General features: G+C 36.4%; 2 protein-coding genes across 9 annotated transcripts; one reads left to right on the plus strand and one right to left on the minus strand.

The window, feature by feature from the left end:
• Nucleotides 1–5877, minus strand: LOC115966022 (vacuolar sorting protein 3-like). Of its 8 annotated transcripts, XR_004086262.1 has the most exons (9): nt 5489–5877; nt 5066–5304; nt 4143–4431; nt 4013–4061; nt 3869–3924; nt 3661–3782; nt 3393–3536; nt 3090–3194; nt 1–503 (listed from the first exon to the last, which is right to left on the minus strand). XR_004086262.1 is itself a non-coding variant. In XM_031085353.1 (6 exons), the coding sequence occupies exons 1-5, from the start codon at nt 4599–4601 to the stop codon at nt 3164–3166; spliced, it is 552 nt and encodes a 183-aa protein (XP_030941213.1). In that variant the 5' UTR covers nt 4602–4651; the 3' UTR covers nt 1–503; nt 3090–3163. The 8 variants fall into 8 exon arrangements, 1 of the variants encoding a protein (XP_030941213.1); XR_004086259.1 differs by lacking the exon at nt 4013–4061 and having other exon boundaries at nt 3393–3530; XR_004086258.1 differs by lacking the exon at nt 4013–4061.
• Nucleotides 5878–17831: 11954 nt separating this feature from the next.
• Nucleotides 17832–20494, plus strand: LOC115962716 (pentatricopeptide repeat-containing protein At2g13600). Its single transcript, XM_031081594.1, has one exon. It carries the CDS (start codon nt 18063–18065, stop codon nt 20181–20183), a length of 2121 nt encoding a protein of 706 aa, XP_030937454.1. The 5' UTR covers nt 17832–18062; the 3' UTR covers nt 20184–20494.
• Nucleotides 20495–20732: the final 238 nt, after the last annotated feature.

The following is a 20732-nucleotide window of genomic DNA, read 5'->3' on the forward strand; positions in this document are numbered from 1 at the left end:
TCCAAATCAAATTTTTGCTATATAGTCTCCAAATGAAAATTTTGTTACATTTCTCATATATAAGATTCAGGACAATTGAGTTCAAAAACAGCAAACAACCTATTGCAATTTTAAAAGTATGGTTAAATTCAATCTCCTTAGAATCGAAAAGAACCAAGGACGGAAATGCTTTCCAACTATAATTATCATCTACATGTCAAAGGAATTTCAATTTTCCATTGCCCACAGAAGCTTTTGCATCCAAACCTGACGCTTTCTGAGCACCCTTTAAATCAGAACATGATCCAGAAGCACCTAAAGTGACAGCAAAATAAAGATACATAGTGCATAGGAAAGCTAGGAGAATTAGAGCTATTAAGAGGAAGCGGTGCCTTTGAAGGAGTGTTGGCCAGCTTAATGAATCATCCCGCGAGAATTGCTTCCTGAATGATGGTGACCTACGATGAGGAGAAGATAGAATGCTGTCAAGAACCATGGCTTATGCACTACCTTCCTCAGCAAACCTGAAATTTTTATTCAAGAGATAACAGGTAAACAGGTTTGATCCAGACAGGATTTTATAGATAAGGTGAACAATCAGGCAGACAAAAGATGCAAAAGTGTATTGCTTTCTTTTTGTAAGTATAAGTTTATTGCTAGCTTTAGAAGAATGATGTTATAATTGCAAAGGGCAGCAGAGTAGCTCTCGCTCTCCCTCTCCCTCTCTCCACATGTGTGTTTGTGTTTATAAATGATACATGATGAATAAACAGAACTATCACCAGGAGAACAATTATGATAAAAGGGTGATATCTCAATGTCTATGTATCACTTTAGCAGTATAATCAGGTTGCTTACTGATTAACCAATCATCAACAAGGGTTAATAGAAGGCTACTGGGAGTTAGATAACACTGGAATCAATGCGATACAGATGTCTACACTCACCATGATGAATCAACCAGGCTAAGTGCTACACTACTTGTCATTTTCTAAGCAGGTGAACAATAACTATGTCTGTTTGGTTAGAGCTTATAAGCTCAGCTTTTAACTTTTATGTACAGCTTTTTAAAATCTCACTTTTTCTTACTTTTTCAAAATACAAGTATAATTTCACACACTTTCAGCAAAAAGCAAATAAGATGTTCCCAAACAAACATGTCTAAAATTTTTTAGGCAGCAAGTATATGAAAACTGCAAAGAAATCATGAGGCTCCATATGAAACTACCACTTCAAGCAGGTCACTGCAAATGCAAAGATAAAGATATACACCATATGGACACATTATTTTCATATACAAGAAAGAGAAATTTTGTGTAGGAATCTTGACTAAGGAGTGTGGGCAAAAAGATTCCACCAAACAATTTCTTCATTTAAGCTAATATCAAAGAACTCTTCATTACTTCTTTTGCTCCAACCTTTAGATGCACAATGAACCATAGTTAGGATCATTTTGTGAGACAATATCAGAAAACATGTGGATTTCTGTAAATTTCAGCGCATTTAAATACTAAAAGGTTGGAAGAGCAAGACAACCATGGATAACTACTGATGGTCCAGTGCAGCTTGGCTACAAATAGTGGTGGGCCAATGAGACCCAAAACAGAAACCAACAAGCAATAGGATTGGGGATAGAGAGAGTTTGGGTTCGAAGGGGGGAGGGTGGGGGTGAAGATGAGAGAGGCAGACATAAATAATATCACAAGCAAGCTATGGTAATTTCATAAGGCAGCGGACCCTGACACTAAGCATCATCTTCTTTCACGATAAAGTTGCACTTACAATAGTCAAGACTAGAGTCATAGGTTAACATTCACTACAAAATCCAACCTTCACTCACTTGAAGAAATGTTTCTTCAAGTGCATAAGCAAGAATAGCAGCAAAAGTGATTGCACAAAAACTATGAGAGAGGAGTAGTTACACCTAAGTTCTGAATTCAACTGTATTATTATGAATAAATTGAACTGATCAAGATATGTATTTAAGAGGATATTTACACATACCCCAACTGAATCACAATATAACATATTTGCATAGTTCTTAAATAACTTGAACATCATCAAACTTATTCTGTAATAGTACAAAAGTCCAAAATGAACCTAAACAAAATAAAAAATTACGTCGCCCAAAATCTATCATAGCATACATTAAACAACCCCCCTCAAAACACTTTTACTCAACAAAAGAAGAGAGTTGTAAAAATATTTTAAAAGTATACAAGCAAGGGAGCAAGAGATTTCTTATGACTTGCTTGGAACATATCAATTTTCCTTTTAATATAATATGGTTACCAGCCATAAATTGCAAAACATGTAAATTTGATTTGAAGCAGAGCACTGCAGAAAAATTAACTAGAGACACTCTTAGGTGTATAATCAATTCAAAGAACATAAGCCCACCCAACCAGAAGTAATTACTTATGAATTTGATATTAAGTTGGAACCTTCCAATCATATAAAAATAGCAGGTAATTAAGTTGGAACCTTCCAACAATGACTATTTTGATATAAGAGCAAAAGGTTAGGAACTAAAATGACACATTTGATAGGTTAGGAACCATTTTGAAATATGGGGCTAAGGTTAGGACTAATATGGTAACTAAACCTTTCTTTACATACAACTATTGATGACAATATGCAGAGTAGCATAACTGGTTGGTGGCCCCTTTTCAGGTACAATTATTTGTAAATTACAAATTATCATTTCATAGCATTACTAGACTCAAAGGGAAAAAAAAAATTTATTAATTCTACAGCAGAAAAATAAGTCCTTTCACACAGGCATATCTATACTCATTGTTGATGAGAAGATCAAAACAGTCGCTAGCAATAATTTGAACCCCACATTATAGAAAATACAGTCTATATCTGTTTGTGAGTGGCCCAACAAGAGTTCAACTTACAACTTCAACAACAAAAATCTCAAAAATCATATGATATATTGCAGAGTACTCACAAAAACACAAGACCCAGAAAATGCTAATGTGTTTATACTTCACCAAACAAAAAATAAAAAACAAAACCAAAACCCCTAGAGACAGTACAGCATAGCATCAAGGTGTTCCACACAAAATAATGAAAATACTAGTGGCCAACACAGCAACAATTACCAAATTGTGTCTAGAAGAGTTACTGTTTGATCCATCCTTCTTTCTAAGATGGTGAGGCCCTATGAGCTTCACCCTCAACTTGCTTGGAGAAATGAACACATGAGTCTGCAATTAAGAAACCAAAACACTATAACCTGTCAATGTACAGCTGATATATAAAGTTCCAAAGCCAAAACTTGCAACAAAGCAAACCCAATAAGTACTTAAACCATTTCCATTCCACACCCCATTACAGTTCCTATTAATATATAATTCAATACATTATTGCATCTGTTCCAACAAGTTCGTCCAGAATTCACATACCTTGTTTGTGCACGGTTCACCCTTTGAGGTCTTGCTCTTGCTGGTGAAAGTTCAATACTTTCTTCAGTACTGGCAGAAGTAGAAGCAGAACCCGAATTTTCTTCATTTTCAGTCACTTCATCTTCATTTTCTTCAGTGCTGATTCTGCAATTTAAAAAATCCAACAAGACTAAGAATGTAGTACAAGAGAAGCCACTAACTGCTATAATCCAATTAATGAGTTATCTCAAAAGTAATAGCTTCAGCTTAATTACATAATGCTTAGTACCCTAAAACTTATCTCCTGCCATTGGCTCCATATAAGACAGAACAGGGTAAATTCTTTTATTCAAATCTTCTGAGTGCAGGACACAAGTATTGTGCCCTCAGGTGTGTTACACGCAAATTTTCCTATACAAGAAGTGCCTTTTAAAACAAATCTAAAACAAACTTGAAATGGAAAAGTAAAAAGTCTGTAGTTAAAATTTGAAACTTACAATGCCAAAATTTGGAGCACTAATCCCTCTTGACCCAGTTTACTGTAAAGAATTGCCTGTCAAAGTCAGGAATAATATTTAGCAATAAGCAAAGACCATTTACCATTTGGCACTAAAAAAGTATCAATGCCATTCATGCCTGACCTAACAACAGTTTGAAAGAAATGATGCAAATCATTAGGCAGTAAACGATCTGAATAGTACATAATCAGAAGAGTCAGCCAAGTCAATAGGCAGAACCAACAACAAAGTAATTATAAGAGTTCCAATGGACCTTTTCCAACCATAACTCCGATCCTTCGATCAAGTAAAGAACTTCCTCTGGATCATACAAGTCTGAAGACGACAAAAATATCTGCAGTCTTTCTCGAAGAGGACTTTCAAAGATCGAGTTCATTCTATTATCAGAAATTACTGTCTCATCTACCCTTCCAATGTCACTGTTTTGATAAGTATTTTCAGTTTGAAAGGCTTCAATTGCTGATTTGGCAAGTGATAGAGCATATAATGTATGGAATTGAGTATCATCACAGTCCTGATCTTCAATCAACCACTGGAGGTACCTGTGAAATTAAAAGAGGTGAAAAAAAATTCACGGTCTGAAAGGCACATAAAATAAGAAAGAAGCTTCAGAAGCATAGGGGAAAAGGGGGTTGAGAAAAACATGAGGAACAAAATTTTGTAACAAAAATAAAAGATACCAGATAATTGTGTTATGAAAGACCCGTATCATATATAGCTTTGAAATAATCTCACGGATGAGAAAAATAGACTTATGGAAGAGCAAACTGTACCGTTTAGTTACATGAATCCTTTATCTCTTATTGTTATAGATAGTGAAACAACACTACCTGAACGGTAACAAATTTATGGCAAGGAAACTTCAGTTCTTATAAAGACTATAGTTGTATGACTTATAATTTTAGGTCATACAACTATAGTCTTCAATAATTTAATGTATAGTTCAAGAAAAAGATGTCTTATACCCTTCCTACAACCTTAAAAATATACACCTTTTAAATTGAATTTGACATGAATTTAAGCTGTATAAGGAATATCCTAGGAGTTCCCATATATATAATAATTATAAGAAAAAAAAAAAAAGAGGAATATCCTAGGAGTATCGGATATATTTTCTTTTTCTTTTTTGTCATTCATCTTGCTACAGCCAAGAAAATAAAGAGATGAAAATGCAACCTTTATCTTTCAGAAGGCTGCATTGTCTCTGACAGCAAAAAGTGATTTACTGCTTCCTCAAAATGCAGGTTAAACAGCAATAGAAACCCCACTTGAGCATGAACAAAGGAGAGCATATCCTTTGACAATTCAGCATCACACTCAAGTTCCTCCACCAAGGCAATGGCTTCTTTAAAGTTCTTCTTTCTCAAAACGTCTTTGATTTGTTCTTCAGAAGGTAATTTACGATAGCAAATAACCTAGCAACCATTTAACATGAAACAGGAGAATTTATCAAGACCCCTCGAGAACAGAACTAAAAAAAGCTATTGGTTAAGGCATAATGTGAACATCTAAATACAATACAACATGTACCCTTTACATAACAAAATAGACCAGCAATTGTAAAAATGGGTGAAGCCCCATCAAGCTCATTTTACATACCTTGTTGGGTGTTCCAACAGCAACAAGTTTCCCACTCCCAACTTCCTCATCAGCAATAACGCTAGCTCCAACTCCTTCCCCACCAAAACTTATCGATTGAATACACCTACCCGACTTCTTATGATACACCTCCATTTTCGTGGACCTCAGAGGTAGGGTCTAAGGAAACTGATGAAAAGGCTGATGAGGTTCTAAAGTTGGATATCTTGGATTATTGGACTCTAGAAAATCACTATAGATGGTCTAAATTTAGAAATGTTTAACACTTAGATTCAGTCCATCCATAGTGATTTTCTGGCGTCCAACAATCCAAAATATCCTACTTTAGAACCTCATCAGCCTTTTCATCAGTTTCCTTGGACCCTACGTACAGAGCAAAGTTCAAAAATAGATACAGTCCTGATAAACAACATAATCATACAGCACATTTTCAAACTCCCCAACTTCATGAGGCTTAGCCCTTCTAATTGGCCGCAGTTAAATACATCACAAATTAATAAGTTAGAATCATTACCAGCCACTTCAAAATCGACCTAAAAGCTGCCTTCTCCAAGCTTATTGGCATTAGAAAAGTTATTTGTTGCTACTTTTATTGTGCTAAACTTGAATTTTAGTGCTTCCAGCCTTTTCATAGCATCAACATCTTCATGAAAGTAACAAGTGAACAAACCATAATGATTAAGTAATTTCCATCGAAACAAATAATGCTTTCTAGCTGCTCATATATTGTAAAATAAACTTTGAAAATGTATCATTTCAGTTACCTTTTTTGGACCTTATGTCGTCTCGTATAATAAGGAGGAGGTCTTGCATGTCCTTCGTCAGATGCCTCGGGCCCAACGTTGTATCCATGTTTGTGCCCCCTATCCCACAAGGAGGTGCCTTTGATATGCGTTTCGGCCGACCTTCTGGTTGAACAGGTAACCCACTAGCCTGCTCAACATGAACATGGGGTGGGTCGATGGCTGATGAAGGGCCAATAGACGTACTGTCGGAGGGTGGCTCCTGTTGCATGTCAAGTGGGGTTAGATGAATACCCAAGTCAAAGGATGGAATGGGTGACACCTCGGGAAATGACCGTGGGGTGGGTGGACGAATGTCAAACCCAAGACAAGGATGTGGAGTCGATGGAGGGATGGTGGGACTACGGGATGGATGTAGGGTGGGTGAAGGGATGGTGGGGCTAAGGGATGGATGTGGGGTGGGTGCAGGGGGATCAGGGGTAGGGACAACTCGAGGGGTACGAATAGGCAGACGTCTGGTAGGAGCTGTGCTCGTGCTTGGGCTCTTAGTAGTGCTTGGCCTCTGAGTAGTTGCTGCCGCAGGAGTAGCTGCCTTCTCATTCGGGACCTCAGGGTTCGAAGGTCATACACGGCCAATCGCCTGCACTACAGTCAGCACATCAATAATGTCCTGGTGGTCCTCCATGCCCACCGGGTGACGGCTCAACAAACGGAGGTATCTTTCAATCTGCACATGGAAAAACCAAGTATATTAGTAATGCAATACGAAATCAACAATGCGAATGAATAATAAAATAATAGTTTGAATAGTAACTGGTTCTACTACCAAGAATTGCAAATTATAGGGAGACCAAGTATTACCTTTAACAAAATTTAAATTATCTTTTCTATTAAAGATGTAGACAGAAACCTAGCTGTATTATCTAAAGTTTGAGTGCAACTTATGCCTGTGTAATTATCTTCTTTGACAGGCCATGGCATTTTCACCTATTATTGAGGGAAGGAGCTGTACTATAGCTGATCAAAGTGGTTCAGGGAAGACATTGGCATATCTTGCACCAATAATTCAGCGTCTAAGGCAAGAAGAACTTCAAGAGCTTAGCAAATCCTCATCAAAAAGTCCTCGAGTTCTCATCGTGGTACCAACTGCTGAGTTGGCTTCTCAGGTCAGTGCTATTGTGTTCAGCTCACTGCTTTGCTACATCTTTTTTTCATTTTAATTTATTTGGTTTTTAATGTTGTTGCTAATTTCTGTACATTGTTGCTTAGATGACAGCTGACCTATTATCTCATGGTTTATTGCCAGCTCTTCATTTTGTTTTACCTCGTCTCACTCTGTAAAAATAGTATACTGGTGCCTTTTGTATATGCAAATTATTTTATTTGGATAAGTAATGAATTTTATTGATGCTAAAAAAAGTTATGTTCATGATGATGAGCACAAAGATTCTTTCAAAAATTACAATAAATTAGATAGAATATCTAAGAGAGTTTTAAAAGTAAAAATGGATTTACAATGTGTAAAACACTAAAACACAAACCTGAGACCAATCTAACAGGGTATGAATAAACAAGGGTCAAAGATAAGCCAAAGATCTTAACATTTTCAAACATATAGCTATTCCTTTCCTTTCACACTTTCCATATCAAACACGGTGGCAAAAGGTTCCTTATATTTGAGGAGTGTTTCCCAAACCAATTTCTCTAGCCAATTAATAGATCTTCAACAGATGATGGCATTACCCATTGAATCCCAAACATCTTCAAGACTTTACTCCACAAAGCACAAGCTACAAAACAATATATACTTCATATACTTTTGTATATTAAATGTTTTGTCTTTGCACCTTTTTTATTGGTCGTATACACTAGAACATTCTCCTTGCACCTTCCATCACTCTTACGGACCTCTGGAACATGTAGGCTGACAATAAACTTTAAATCTTGAAGGACAGAAGTTTGCAAATTTTAAGCTTATAGACATGAAACAGAATCATAACCATGACTTTGTTAATGTTAGATCTGATTTCTACCTCATTAGCCTGATTAGCTACCTTTCTCCTTAAACTTATTGGACAATATTCCTTCTCTAGTAAATTAAGCGATTAAAGTTTCCCTAAACCCTAAAACAATACTATGTCATTGCTTGTGCTGGAACTGATTTCCTACTTCCAGCTGAATGAGGGCCACACAGTCATAAACCCACCAAGTGCTTTCTACATCCAATATTCTAGTCTCACAATAGTGAGATTTGGGAGGCCATTCCTCATTGTTTGATGTGGTGTATTTTGAGGGAGAGAAATGCCAAAAACGTTGAAGGATGTGAGAGGTCAACCTTAGATGTGAAATTTAATTTTCTGAGGACTTTGTTTGAGTGGTTATTGGCCTTAGGGAAGTTTTCTTTCTCAAACTTATTGGAGTTTATTGATCATTGTGCTTTTAAAGCTTAGATGTATTTTTCATCTAGTATACCTTTTTGTACTTGATTTTCATAATTTTCTAATAAAACTTATTACTTATGTAAACAAAATAGTTCCAATATCTAGGTCTTTCATTCGCTACCTGAATGTATGGACTACTAGAAATTTACCAAAGGTCATCCCTGTCATTGATCAGATAGGGCTGCCAAGATGAGTGGAAATCAAAGGACAGGAGATGGGATTTGGCAAATGGAATGGCTCTGGATAGGGAACTTAACCAAAAGAGTGAAAAGAAGCCCTAGATATGGCAGACTTGGGAAGTGGAAGTCATAAAGCTTTCCCAAATAATAGTGACAAAGACATATTTGAGATTGAGACATCAAAATAATGGATTTCATCCATTACCGAGATGATACTCTAGTATTGAATATCATAATGTGATGTGATTGTGTAATATAATAGTATGTTGTTATAAATGTGTAGAGTTATTGGGTTTGTTATGTAGAATCCCTAATTCTATTTCCTTATAAGAGTATCACATGCCGCCTTGATTTTAGTGATTTTTTGATTTTTATGAATCATTTGTTGGTTTTTGCATGTAAGGATTTCATTGCAATACAGTCTTCGTTCACATTGCACTTTTTTCTATGTATGTTCTGTAGTGGCATTAATTATTAAAAAAAAATGTTTTGTAGTGAACCATCTCAATATCGTTCTAGTGGAAATAGAAATCTTAAGGCGTATATGTTGTATTAAGTTCTACTATAGGCCCTCTGCTTGTAGGGCAATTCAAGTTATTCCATAAAAAATTGGGAAGAAGAATGTATACCATAACTCTAAAGGCTAAAATAAGAAATATGACCTTCGATTTTGAAATTAGATTTTGAAATCAACAAAATTCTTTATAAGGTAAGTGAACAAAGTTCTCTATAAGGAATCTTAAGTAGACAACAACTTTAAGCTACTTTTTTGATGCTAAGCATACATTGGACCACATATATCATGTTTTATAAATAGTGGTTTCATGCTAAGAAGTACGATAATATGTAGAAGATGTGGAGAAGTTACCATTAGAATCAATGTAGCACCAGGAACATCGATGAACCTCCGAGTCACCCTTTTGAACCAGTCGAAGTACTGATGCTGTGGAGGCATATCACCAAGCACTACTTGACAACACCGTTGAAGGCGGTTACCCCAATTTATGATATGCATAGGATGTTTTCGCATCCAATTAACGCCCTCCTTCCCCCTCAAATCAATGGCATGAAGCACGGTGTCAGTGTCAACATCGGCAGGAATTTCTTGGATCATCCCAAATTGACGAACGACACGATCCTGTGTATGTATCTCTATTAGGTGGAAACATACAAGCGGCATCGTTGCCGTCCACACAGCCCTCCCTGCAATGCACCATGGCGGAAGGTCCTCAAAATCGGCTTTATACGGCTGCCACACCACCTACAGTAGCCCAAAAACAAGTACGCAACACATTAGGCAACTATGTTTATATTTCAAAGTTCACCAAACATATATCTTGTTCCTAAACATGTTAAAATGTTAAACAAGGCATTTTCATACCTGGCTTGGCAACATTGAAGCTATTTGCCGGCGATACCTGTCCTTGAAGATGTGGGCAAGCCTGTTTTTCTTGTTTGGGACCCACACCCACCTACAACAATCAAGAACAAAAGATCAATATTTAGAACTTTCCTACTAAGATAATGTCATGACTAAAACTATAATGTTTTCACATATAACTACTAAGATAATGTTATAGATATTTACTCAATTAATAATATCACTAGAATAAGAAACAACCCTTATAAGGTAGAGACTTACTTCAGGTACAGAGGACCACGCGCTGGAGGACCATAAGCGCCCACTAGCGGGCCACGCTCAACTGCCGGGCACAAATAGGGGAACCTGACCCATACCCAATACTGCACCAACAGTAAGCACCCACCGATTTGACTGGCGTCCTTATGGCTTGCCCTGCATAGCTCTCGGTACAACAATGCAAGGCAAGCACTTCCCCAACTGTACCTTTGTGGGTTGTGAAGGTCTTCCAACTGCTGCACCCACATTAGATGCACCCTATCGTCGGATTTGTCCATAAATATTGTGTCCCCCAGTAGCGCTAGGATATAGCATCGTGCGTACTTATGTAGCTCATCCTCTTCGGCATTAGGCGGCAATGGATTAGCAACTTGCTCCAAAAGCCGTTTGATGAGAATCCTTTGGCCATTAAGTTCCTTATGTTGGTCTTGAGTTATAAGTCGAAAGCCAAGGAACTCCTCGCACACAGTCATCCAAGTTTTCTGTGTGCTCCCTGTTACAGCGTCACCATCAACAGGAAGCCCGAGAATCACCTCCACATCCTGCAATGTGATGGTCATTTCACCATGTGGCATGTGGAAGGTATGAGTCTCGGGCCGCCATCGCTCCACTAAGGTTGTAATTAGGCCATGGTCAAGCTCTCTACCCGACTGCCTCAGCAGTCCCTCCAAGCCCAATGCCTTAATGATGTCAACGACTTGATCGTCCACCATTGGCTCTCGGTTGGAGAACTCTTCAGTACGGCCACGACAGGTAAGGGCCCCTGGATCCTGCACAAAACGGATCCTTGGATTAACATATGACAAACGTCTACATGTACATTGTATGAATTAAATGCGTGTACATTTGACATAAATATTTACTACTGTGTTGTACCTGCCCATTCCAAATAGCTTCTGATCGATGGGTGGGCTGCAACTTTAACACCGACTTGTCAATAGGGCCAGGCTGCGTATGGTTAATCCGTCCAGCATTTGCAGCAGCCATACTACACAAGAATGATAAGAAATTAGCACGTAATAAACAAGATTCAAAATAAAATAAAATAAAACCAAAAACAATCTAAGAAAAATTCTCAAAAAACAACTTATATCTGGCCATTACGTTATTTTCAAAACTTACTATCTTGGTTTATAACAAAACTCTAAGTTCACAATAAAACTTACTATCCAAAGTCATATAACGTAAAGGAGTCAAACTTTATTAATACTAGCTTTTTAACCCGCACTATGTGCGGGAGCCTTTTTATTTACATTTATTACAAAAGAAATTTTTTTAATAATATTTAAATACACTTTTACCACATACTAAACACCCAACACATATCTCCATTTACAAATCTAATTACAAACACCATAGGTAGATACCAAAAACTAATTTAACCCAAATCTAATACAAATACTCAAAACAAAATTTATTTTAAACCCATTAAAACCAAATCTAACTCAAATATCTAAATCTAAAACAATCCAACCAAGTGCATTTGAAGATGCTGATTCAGCATCAACTAACTGTTTTTTCTTTTGAATTCCAATGTACCTCTGCATTGTTTTTTGTGTGGTTTCCGCCAATCATGTCCCTTTTGTGAGGAATAAATATAGACCTTTGTAGATTCTGTTCAACCCCAACATTTATATATTGCACAAAGTAAATGTATCTTAGAAGCTTGATAAGAAACTATTAAAAAAAAAATTATAAATGCATGTAAACCACAAAGTTTGATCATAATCTATGTTTTGTTTAAGCTACTTGAGGACATAAATTTTCTCAACCTCGTTAATTGTAGACACATATTCTCCATACTCTATCTATTCAATAGATGGTTAATTCAGTTTCACAACTCCTGCTAAACCATACTAACAAAGAAAAAAAATTTCCTATTGAAGTCTAAACTCATATGCATTTTTTTAATGCATAACATACATACCAACCAAAAAACTACACAAAACATATTGTTTATAAATCAAATTATTAGCTGTATGTTAATGGACAAAGAAAATGCTAATTTTGAGATTTTGCTGAGAAATTATATATGAGCACTTTTAGTTTCTATTCAAATGCAAGTTCAGTTACAAAAATGATTTCTTAATTCTTTATTATAAGTGGCTAAAGTAATATTCTACCAAAATTAAGCAGAGATATTGAAGAAAGAATCTTGTAATCTGTTAACATCTATCTAATCTTTCTTTAAAACAAAAAAAGAGGGTTGAGAAGGCAAAGCATGGAACTAAGCAACTGACTGAAGAGAGTATACATCTCAACCTTCCCACTGTGGTTAGGAAACTATTACCATGTCCAAATTTCTAGTGTGTTAAGACTTAGAAATGTTTATATGGAATTTATATATGTATTACGGAGGTTAAGAATTAAGTTTACTATTAAAATGTTTCATATTTTCAATCAAATTTTAAGAGTAGAGTTTCTTCTCTATAACAGATCTAATTCAATATTAAACGGCAAAAATAATTTTTTACAACTGAGAACGCGTGTAAAGGAATTACATATAACATAAGCAAATTGAAGATGACATGGGAAATTGTACATATTTGAGATCTATATGTAGCATCTGCCATAAAGCAATTAATTTATTCTATTGGCATCCTATATAACCCCTTAAGAGATCAAGATGACATATGAGAGATTTCCAGTTACCCTTAACAGAACAAAAAAATCATGAGAAAGCTTTAAAACAAACAATAGTAACAATTACATAGCTTTGAAAACAAAATTTGTAGATTTTACAATGAATTATCTACATGTAAGCCTCCTTAACAATCACCTATTCTAGAAAAACAAACCTCGATTACCCAAATACTCAAAACAACACCAAATCTAACACAAATATGCAAAACCAAACCAATTCTAAACCAAATACCTTAGTATATAAACCCAAATCTAAAATCAAACCTGAATTAAAGCCAATCCGGCCAAAATACTCAAGCCAAAAGGGATTTTAAAAAGGGACCTTTCAGAAACAGCAGACCCAAAAAAAAAAAAAAAATCAAGTTTTAAAATAAAACTTTGGTGTGGTTTTGATTATTAAAGATTTGCCTTTTGAGTGACGGAGCAAATCTTCATCTTACTCTGAATGAGAAGGAAAATTCAAAATCAAAGCAACCCAAATATGCAAAATCGATTCTAGATACCTAAAACCAATTTATGCCAAGCCAGCTAACCTAAACAAAACTTCTAACCAAAATCCCTTAATCAAAACTAAATCTAATCCATCTATTTAAACTAATTAAACAAAACCATTCCTAACCGAAAAACCTAAATCATAACCAATCAACCAAAATACCCGAATCTAAATCATAAATATTGCCCAAATGATTCTAAAAGAAATTTCACTGAATATGACCTATACCTATTCTTTGACTTTATCATCCTGTTCTTTCATTCTTCAACAGAATTAAAAAATTAAAGAATTGAAAAGCCTTTCTTCCACAGAAATTCACATTCCTACTTATATAGATTAAGGGAAATTCCTAATTTACTTTTTCATTCCCACTTGATTTGTATTGCTTATAACTTTGTCTACAATAATCCTCTGCTCTATTTCAATATTCGAAGTGCCTGAAAGAGATTAAGACTCACTTAAGTTCTTTAAATATGCTCCTTTATTTTAACCCAGCCACCATAGATAGCTAAATACGAAAAAATTAACACAAATAACTAAACTAAAATCACTTTTACTCAAATACCTTAATCAAAACCAAATATAACCTAAAGACCTAAATTGAAACCAATCCAAACAAATATCAAAAAACTTGATCATATTTAATGCACAAACTAAAAAGCTAAGATAAAAACATAACTTAAAGATCTAAATCAAAACTACCCAAACAAATATCAAATTTTGATCTTATTTAATGGTCAAACTTAAAAGCGAAGAGAAAAAATTACTGGTAGTGGTTCTGGCATAACAGTGGCAAGAGGCTCGACGTTAGTGTGAAGACAGCCAAATACTGACTCTACTCTCTATTTATTTGTTCAGTAATCAGGCAGTGCAAATGAAATAGAAATTCATTTAAAAATAAATGCAACATAAGATAAATGATGCAATTCTAACCTTTCAAATTAATTCAGTAACTCATGTTGAAGTATAATAAATGGTCTATTCAGTGAGAGAGCCCTTTGTAGCATAAAATAGTTGGGAATGAGTAGTTAAAGACATTACATAACTGAAAAAAGACTATGTAATTTGTTTCTTCAATAGCAAACTACTAAGTGCTTTTTTATATGCATATAATTTAGTAATTTGTAATGGTACTATAACATTTAAATATATGAGATAACTATTTAATATAAACTTGTAAGTCCTAAGCTCCTAATAGACAAGCAAATGGGCCTAATGAGATATACAATTCTCTCCTAAAAGCTATAATCCTAATCAGCAATAAAAATTTAACCTGAAGCCAGAAATTTGGAAAGTCTTAAGGATGGCAACAACAATATGCTCTATCCAAGCAAGTTTGACTTCAGCCAAAGAGAGTTGAATGTCATCTGCACTGAATTGGAGGGTCCACCTTCCTATACAAAGCAAATTACATGTAATTTCAAATTATTGTAGAAAGGAAGAGAAATTAAATTACTTCACCAAATCCAAACCCAAATTTCATAAAAATCATAAAATAAAAATTAAATAAAGTATCTACATATTACACCACAAAATCCAAACCCAAATTTCACAAAAATCAAAACTGAAAATTAAATAAATAACCTAAATGTTAAGTATCCAAATCCAAACCCAAAATTTCACAATAATCAAAACAAAAAATGAAATAAATAACTTACCAAGCAAAATCGGAATGGGTATAGGTATGGGTATGGTGAGGAAAAATGAATGGGTATGGGGGTGGTAATGAAAGAAAGGGAGAAAAGGAGAAAGGATCTTCTAGTGAGGGAGAGAGAGATCGAGGAGGAGAGGAGTCGATGGCTGGGCTCAACCTCGTCGGCGTCGTCGTTGGGCTGGGCTGGGCTCTGCTCGTCAACGCCGGCGGGGTTGTGTGTGTGTGAGCGTGTGTGAATGTGAGAGGCCGTGTGACAAATAGAGAGAAAATAAGAGAGTTTTATGAGTAAAAACTTTGTGTGAGAAATGAAACTTTTATGTGGGAAATGAAAATGTAAGTGGGAAAATGTAGGTGAGGCTGAGAGAGTAAGAGTGCTCTGGTTTGTGTGAGAGTGAGAGGGTGTGAGTGTGAGTGTGAGTGAGAGTGAGAGAATAGAGACGAAGACCTTAATTTTGAAAAAGCCCAATTGGAAACCGAGTCTCTCAGACTCGATTTCCAGGGGCCTCCACGTGGATCATCCACGTTGGCACATATGTGGAAATCAAGTCTTAGAGACTCGATTTCCATGTGAATGCCAAGTGGCAACTATGCCACATCAGAGCTGATCCAAGCATACAAACCGAGCCTCAAAGACTCGATTTTGGGGCCCAAAATCGACTCTTTAAGACTCGAGATACTAGTAAGTTATAATGTTTGTAAACTGAGCCTACTAACTATATACTAACAATTTTATGGCCATTTGGCCATTTTGGCCTTAGAAAGAAGTTTCATGTTTTGAAAACAAAAAGTGAAGAAGCTGTGTGTCCTGTGTGTCCTATTTGTCAAGAAGTGAAGGAATCAATTTTACATGCTCTTTGTGATTGTCCTTGGGCTAAAGCAGTATGGAATCATTTGGGAAAAGTAGAAGTTGACCAGGAGTTTTGGAGAAGTGAGTTGCTGGTTTGGCTTAGCAGGAATGGGAATCATAGAAGCACATCAGCCACTATGAATCCACCGTGGAAAACCTTGTTCTCTTTCGCTGTTTGGAATATTTGGAAGAGTAGGAACAACTTCATTTTTCAAAGGAAAAGACTGAACCAGCAGCTTCATGTTGAAATTCTGAATCAAACGTTTGAATTCATTCCTTGTATAGCTTCCCCTAGATTGATGATACGTAGATGTGTTAAAAGGAATAGATGGGAAAAACCTCCTGTTGGGTGGATGAAACTCAATATAGATGGGTCGGTGTTTGGCAGTTTGGGAGTGGCTGGCTGTGGGGGAGTAATAAGGGATGAATGTGGGAATTGGCTTTCGGGATTCACCAAGCGCATAGGAATTACTAACAGTTTTATTGCTGAGTTGTGGGGCCTAAGGGAGGGTCTTATTATGTGTTGCAATCTTAACATAGCATCTCTTATTGTTGAACTAGACGCTAGAGTTGTTATAGAGCCCTTCAGGAATGATTAGTATGTGAACAATATTATTTCTCCTATATTGGATGACTGCAGGTTACTCAACTCCCGTTTCAGCCGGATAAAATTTAATCATTGCTATCGTGAAGGGAACCGTGTTGCAGATACTTTAGCTAAGATGAGCTATAACCAAGAAGCAGATTGTATGGCTTTTAATAGTCCACCTGTGGATGTTTTAAAAGTTTTTGAGGATGACTATAATGGAGTCTATTTGAACAGGTCTTGTCCTGCCCCTCTTGTAATCTTTTAGTTGTTTAATGAAATTGTCTTTCATCAACAACAACAACAAAACAAAAACAAAAAGTGATAGTTCTTATTTAAAAATCTTGTTTGGCTAGGTGATTTAAAAAAAAAAAAAAAAAAAAATTGGGCTGTGCTCCAAAGTCCAAAGCCATAAGAACTTGCAACTCAAAGTCACAGCCTTCCATTGACCCAAAGCCATGAGGGCTTGATACTCAAAGCCACAAGAACCAGACTCGAAACTCAAGCACAAATTTTTATTTACGTAATAGTTACATACACAACCCCACCTACATGGATGGAGTCTCACAAGTGTTAATGTAGTTACACACGTAACCATTATACATAATACCCTCTTTAGAGTCACGTTGTCAATATTTTAAGAATACATCCTAATTGGTTGGCATCTCGTAATCTTCTATCATTTTATTTGTTAAATACAAGATTAGAAGATAATTTAAAAAAACAAAAAGTAAAAAGATAGAAGTTAATTCATTTTTTATAATGCTAGTTTTGCTATTTTTATTATACTAAAAAAGGTGTGACAAAAAGCAACAAGTAAATATTTCCACAAAAAACACCAAGGAGTAAATTTTTATTTATTGCTTTTATCTATATGTAATCAGTACTATTGTATATGTAGTTGGGCTTTTAGCCCCATTTCTTGAAGGGAAATTATTTTCACACTAGTTCACATCTATGTGTTCTGGAATGTTCATATTTTAAAACTTAAGAAGTTTATAGGAAAAATTATTTTGAGAAAAAAAAAGTTTTTTTTTTTTTTTTGAGAAAAGAAAAAGGAGGTGAAAATGTGAAATAGTGAATGCGTAAGAAAATATAAAATTAGAGATGCCCAAACTTGTTATGAGTGGCACACGTAAACCCATTAACACAACGGTCGGCTAAGCAAAAAGACGCGGGGAACCATAGTCTTAAAAAGCAACAGGAATTTGAAAAATCTTCATATATGGAATTGGAAATGAAAGCTCAAAAACCACGCTTTCTTTCACTTTCATATTCATTGAGTTTCAGAGCATTCCCAAACCTCAGCGAAACATGCCCATGAACCTGTCTCCTTCACAGAGAATGGAATGGGTACCAGTAGACATGGCCTGCTCAAAAAACTCGTGGTGGGCGACCTCTCTTTCCTCGACTCATCGCCTTTCGCAAAGCTCTTGGACTCTTGCGTCAAATCAAAGTCGGCACACGACACGCGCCGCATACACGCACGTATCATCAAGACCCAGTTTTCCTCTGAAGTTTTTATCCAGAACAGGCTCATTGATGTATATGGAAAATGTGGCTGTTTGGGAGATGCACGCAAAGTGTTCGATCAAATGCCTGAGAAGAACACTTTCACTTGGAATTCCATTATAACTGCGTTAACGAAATTGGGTTTTCTAGATGAGGCTGTGCAGGTTTTTGGGTCGATGCCTGAGCAGGACCAATGCTCGTGGAACTTGATGGTTGCAGGTTTTGCACAACATGATCGTTTTGATGAAGCTTTGGAGTATTTTGTTAGGATGTATAGGGAGAATTTTGTGCCTAATGAGTACTCATTTGGTAGTGCTCTTAGTGCTTGTTCGGGTCTGATGGATTTGAAAATGGGTATTCAAATTCATTCTTTGGTCTCGAAATCACGGTACTCTTTGGATGTTTATATGGGGTCTGCTCTTGTTGACATGTATTCTAAATGTGGGAGCGTGGCTTGTGCTCAAAGAGCTTTTGATGGGATGAATGAACGGAATAGAGTTTCTTGGAACAGCTTGATTACATGCTATGAGCAAAATGGTCCCGCAAGTGAAGCTTTGGAGGTTTTTGTGAGGATGATGGATTGTGGGATTGAACCCGATGAGGTCACTCTAGCTAGTGTGGTCAGTGCATGTGCGAGTTTGTCAGCAATTAGAGAAGGTATACAGATTCATGCCCGTGTTGTGAAATGCAACAAATTTAGGGATGATCTTGTTTTGGGAAATGCATTGGTTGATATGTATGCAAAATGTAGTAGAATCACTGAAGCCAGATGGGTTTTCGATAGGATGCCAATTAGGAATGTGGTGTCTGAAACCTCCATGGTAAGTGGGTATGCAAAGGCAGCAAGTGTGAAAGCTGCAAGGTTAATGTTTACAAAGATGATGGACCGGAATGTAGTATCTTGGAATGCACTTATTGCAGGATATACACAGAATGGGGAGAATGAAGAGGCGCTTAGACTTTTCCTCCTCCTAAAGAGGGAATCTATTTTGCCAACCCATTACACCTTTGGGAATCTACTCAATGCTTGTGCCAATCTCGCTGAACTGCAGCTGGGCAGACAGGCTCATAGTCATGTTTTGAAGCATGGATTTCGCTTTCAATCTGGAGAGGAGAGTGACATTTTTGTGGGAAACTCTCTTGTCGATATGTACATGAAATGTGGATCAGTTGAAGATGGAAGCCGGGTATTTGAAAATATGGTGGAAAGGGATTATGTCTCTTGGAATGCCATGATAGTGGGACACGCACAAAATGGTTATGGAACTGAAGCTCTACAAATTTTCCAGAAAATGTTGGCATCTGGAGAGAAAGCAGACCATGTCACGATGATTGGTGTTCTATGTGCTTGCAGTCATGCTGGGCTGGTTGAGGAGGGGCGTCATTATTTCCACTCAATGAGCATAGAGCATGGTTTGGCTCCATTGAAGGACCATTATTCATGTATGGTTGATTTACTCGGTCGAGCTGGATGCCTTGATGAAGCAAAGAGTTTGGTAGACACAATGCCAATGCAGCCTGATGCTGTTGTTTGGGGATCTTTACTTGCTGCTTGTAAGGTCCATAAGAACATAAAGTTAGGGAAGTATGTGGCAGAGAATCTCTTAGAGATTGATCCTTTGAACTCCGGACCTTATGTTCTTCTCTCAAACATGTATGCTGAGCAAGGAAAATGGAAGGATGCTATGAAAGTTAGAAAACGGATGAGACAACAGGGAGTTAAAAAGCAGCCAGGTTGCAGTTGGATTAAAATCCAGAGTAATTCACATGTTTTTATGGTGAAAGATAATAGGCATCCTCAGAGGAAGGAGATCTATTTACTTTTGAAGATGCTCACGGAACAGATGAGGAGAGCTGGTTATGTGCCAGATGATGGTGACCATGAGGCCTTTGATGAGCAGAGTGAATCTGAATTCACCTTATGTTATGAAATGGAAATGGCGGTGGATGTTGGTTGAATTCAGATGCTTTGTTCCCGGTATCCTCTTTCACCAACATCCAATTGATTTTTTTCTCGACTTTTGGAATGGATAAATTACCCTTTTTTTCATAAGTTTAAGCCATTAGGAAATGGTGAATTTAATCATTTAATCTAATCGGAATGAATAAGTACTTACCAAAAAAAGTTTTAGAACTAATAAGCAAGTTATAGTAGTCAGTAGTTCTCATAACTGTAATGCTTAAATGTTGTACCATTACACATTATTCAGAAAGACAGCTACTACTCTTGAACTTAAATTACTTTGATTATCAAAAAATACTTAAAATACTTTGATCTCCCTCCCTTCTAGTTGGAAGATTACATTGAGCCTAGGGGGAGGTCAATGTAATTTACCCTATATTCAATTGTTTTCTTGGAAATAGGCCATGTCTATGATTCGAGGAGCACCTTAGATTTATATATTAATGATGGTTTAAAGTTCTGCATTGTTTCTAGTTTGCTACATGTATTATCAGATGTGTACGTACCCCGGTGATAAGTGGTCAGTTAGAATTTGCACTGTTTA

The sequence above is a fragment of the Quercus lobata genome, chromosome 10 (assembly GCF_001633185.2).
Source record: "Quercus lobata isolate SW786 chromosome 10, ValleyOak3.0 Primary Assembly, whole genome shotgun sequence".
NCBI lineage: Eukaryota > Viridiplantae > Streptophyta > Magnoliopsida > Fagales > Fagaceae > Quercus > Quercus lobata.

What these genes read in the sequence shown, in the direction of transcription:
- LOC115966022 (XM_031085353.1), bottom strand. Translation starts at nt 4,601, where the DNA reads ATGATACGGGTCTTTCATAACACAATTATCTG. An exon ending in TTTCATAACACAATTATCTG is followed by an intron (nt 4,432 to 4,569) that starts GTATCTTTTATT and finishes TTAATTTCACAG; the next exon opens with GTACCTCCAGTGGTTGATTG. An exon ending in GTGAACCGTGCACAAACAAG is followed by an intron (nt 3,195 to 3,392) that starts GTATGTGAATTC and finishes TCTTAATTGCAG; the next exon opens with ACTCATGTGTTCATTTCTCC.
- LOC115962716 (XM_031081594.1), top strand. Translation starts at nt 18,063, where the DNA reads ATGGGTACCAGTAGACATGGCCTGCTCAAAAAACTCGTGGTGGGCGAC.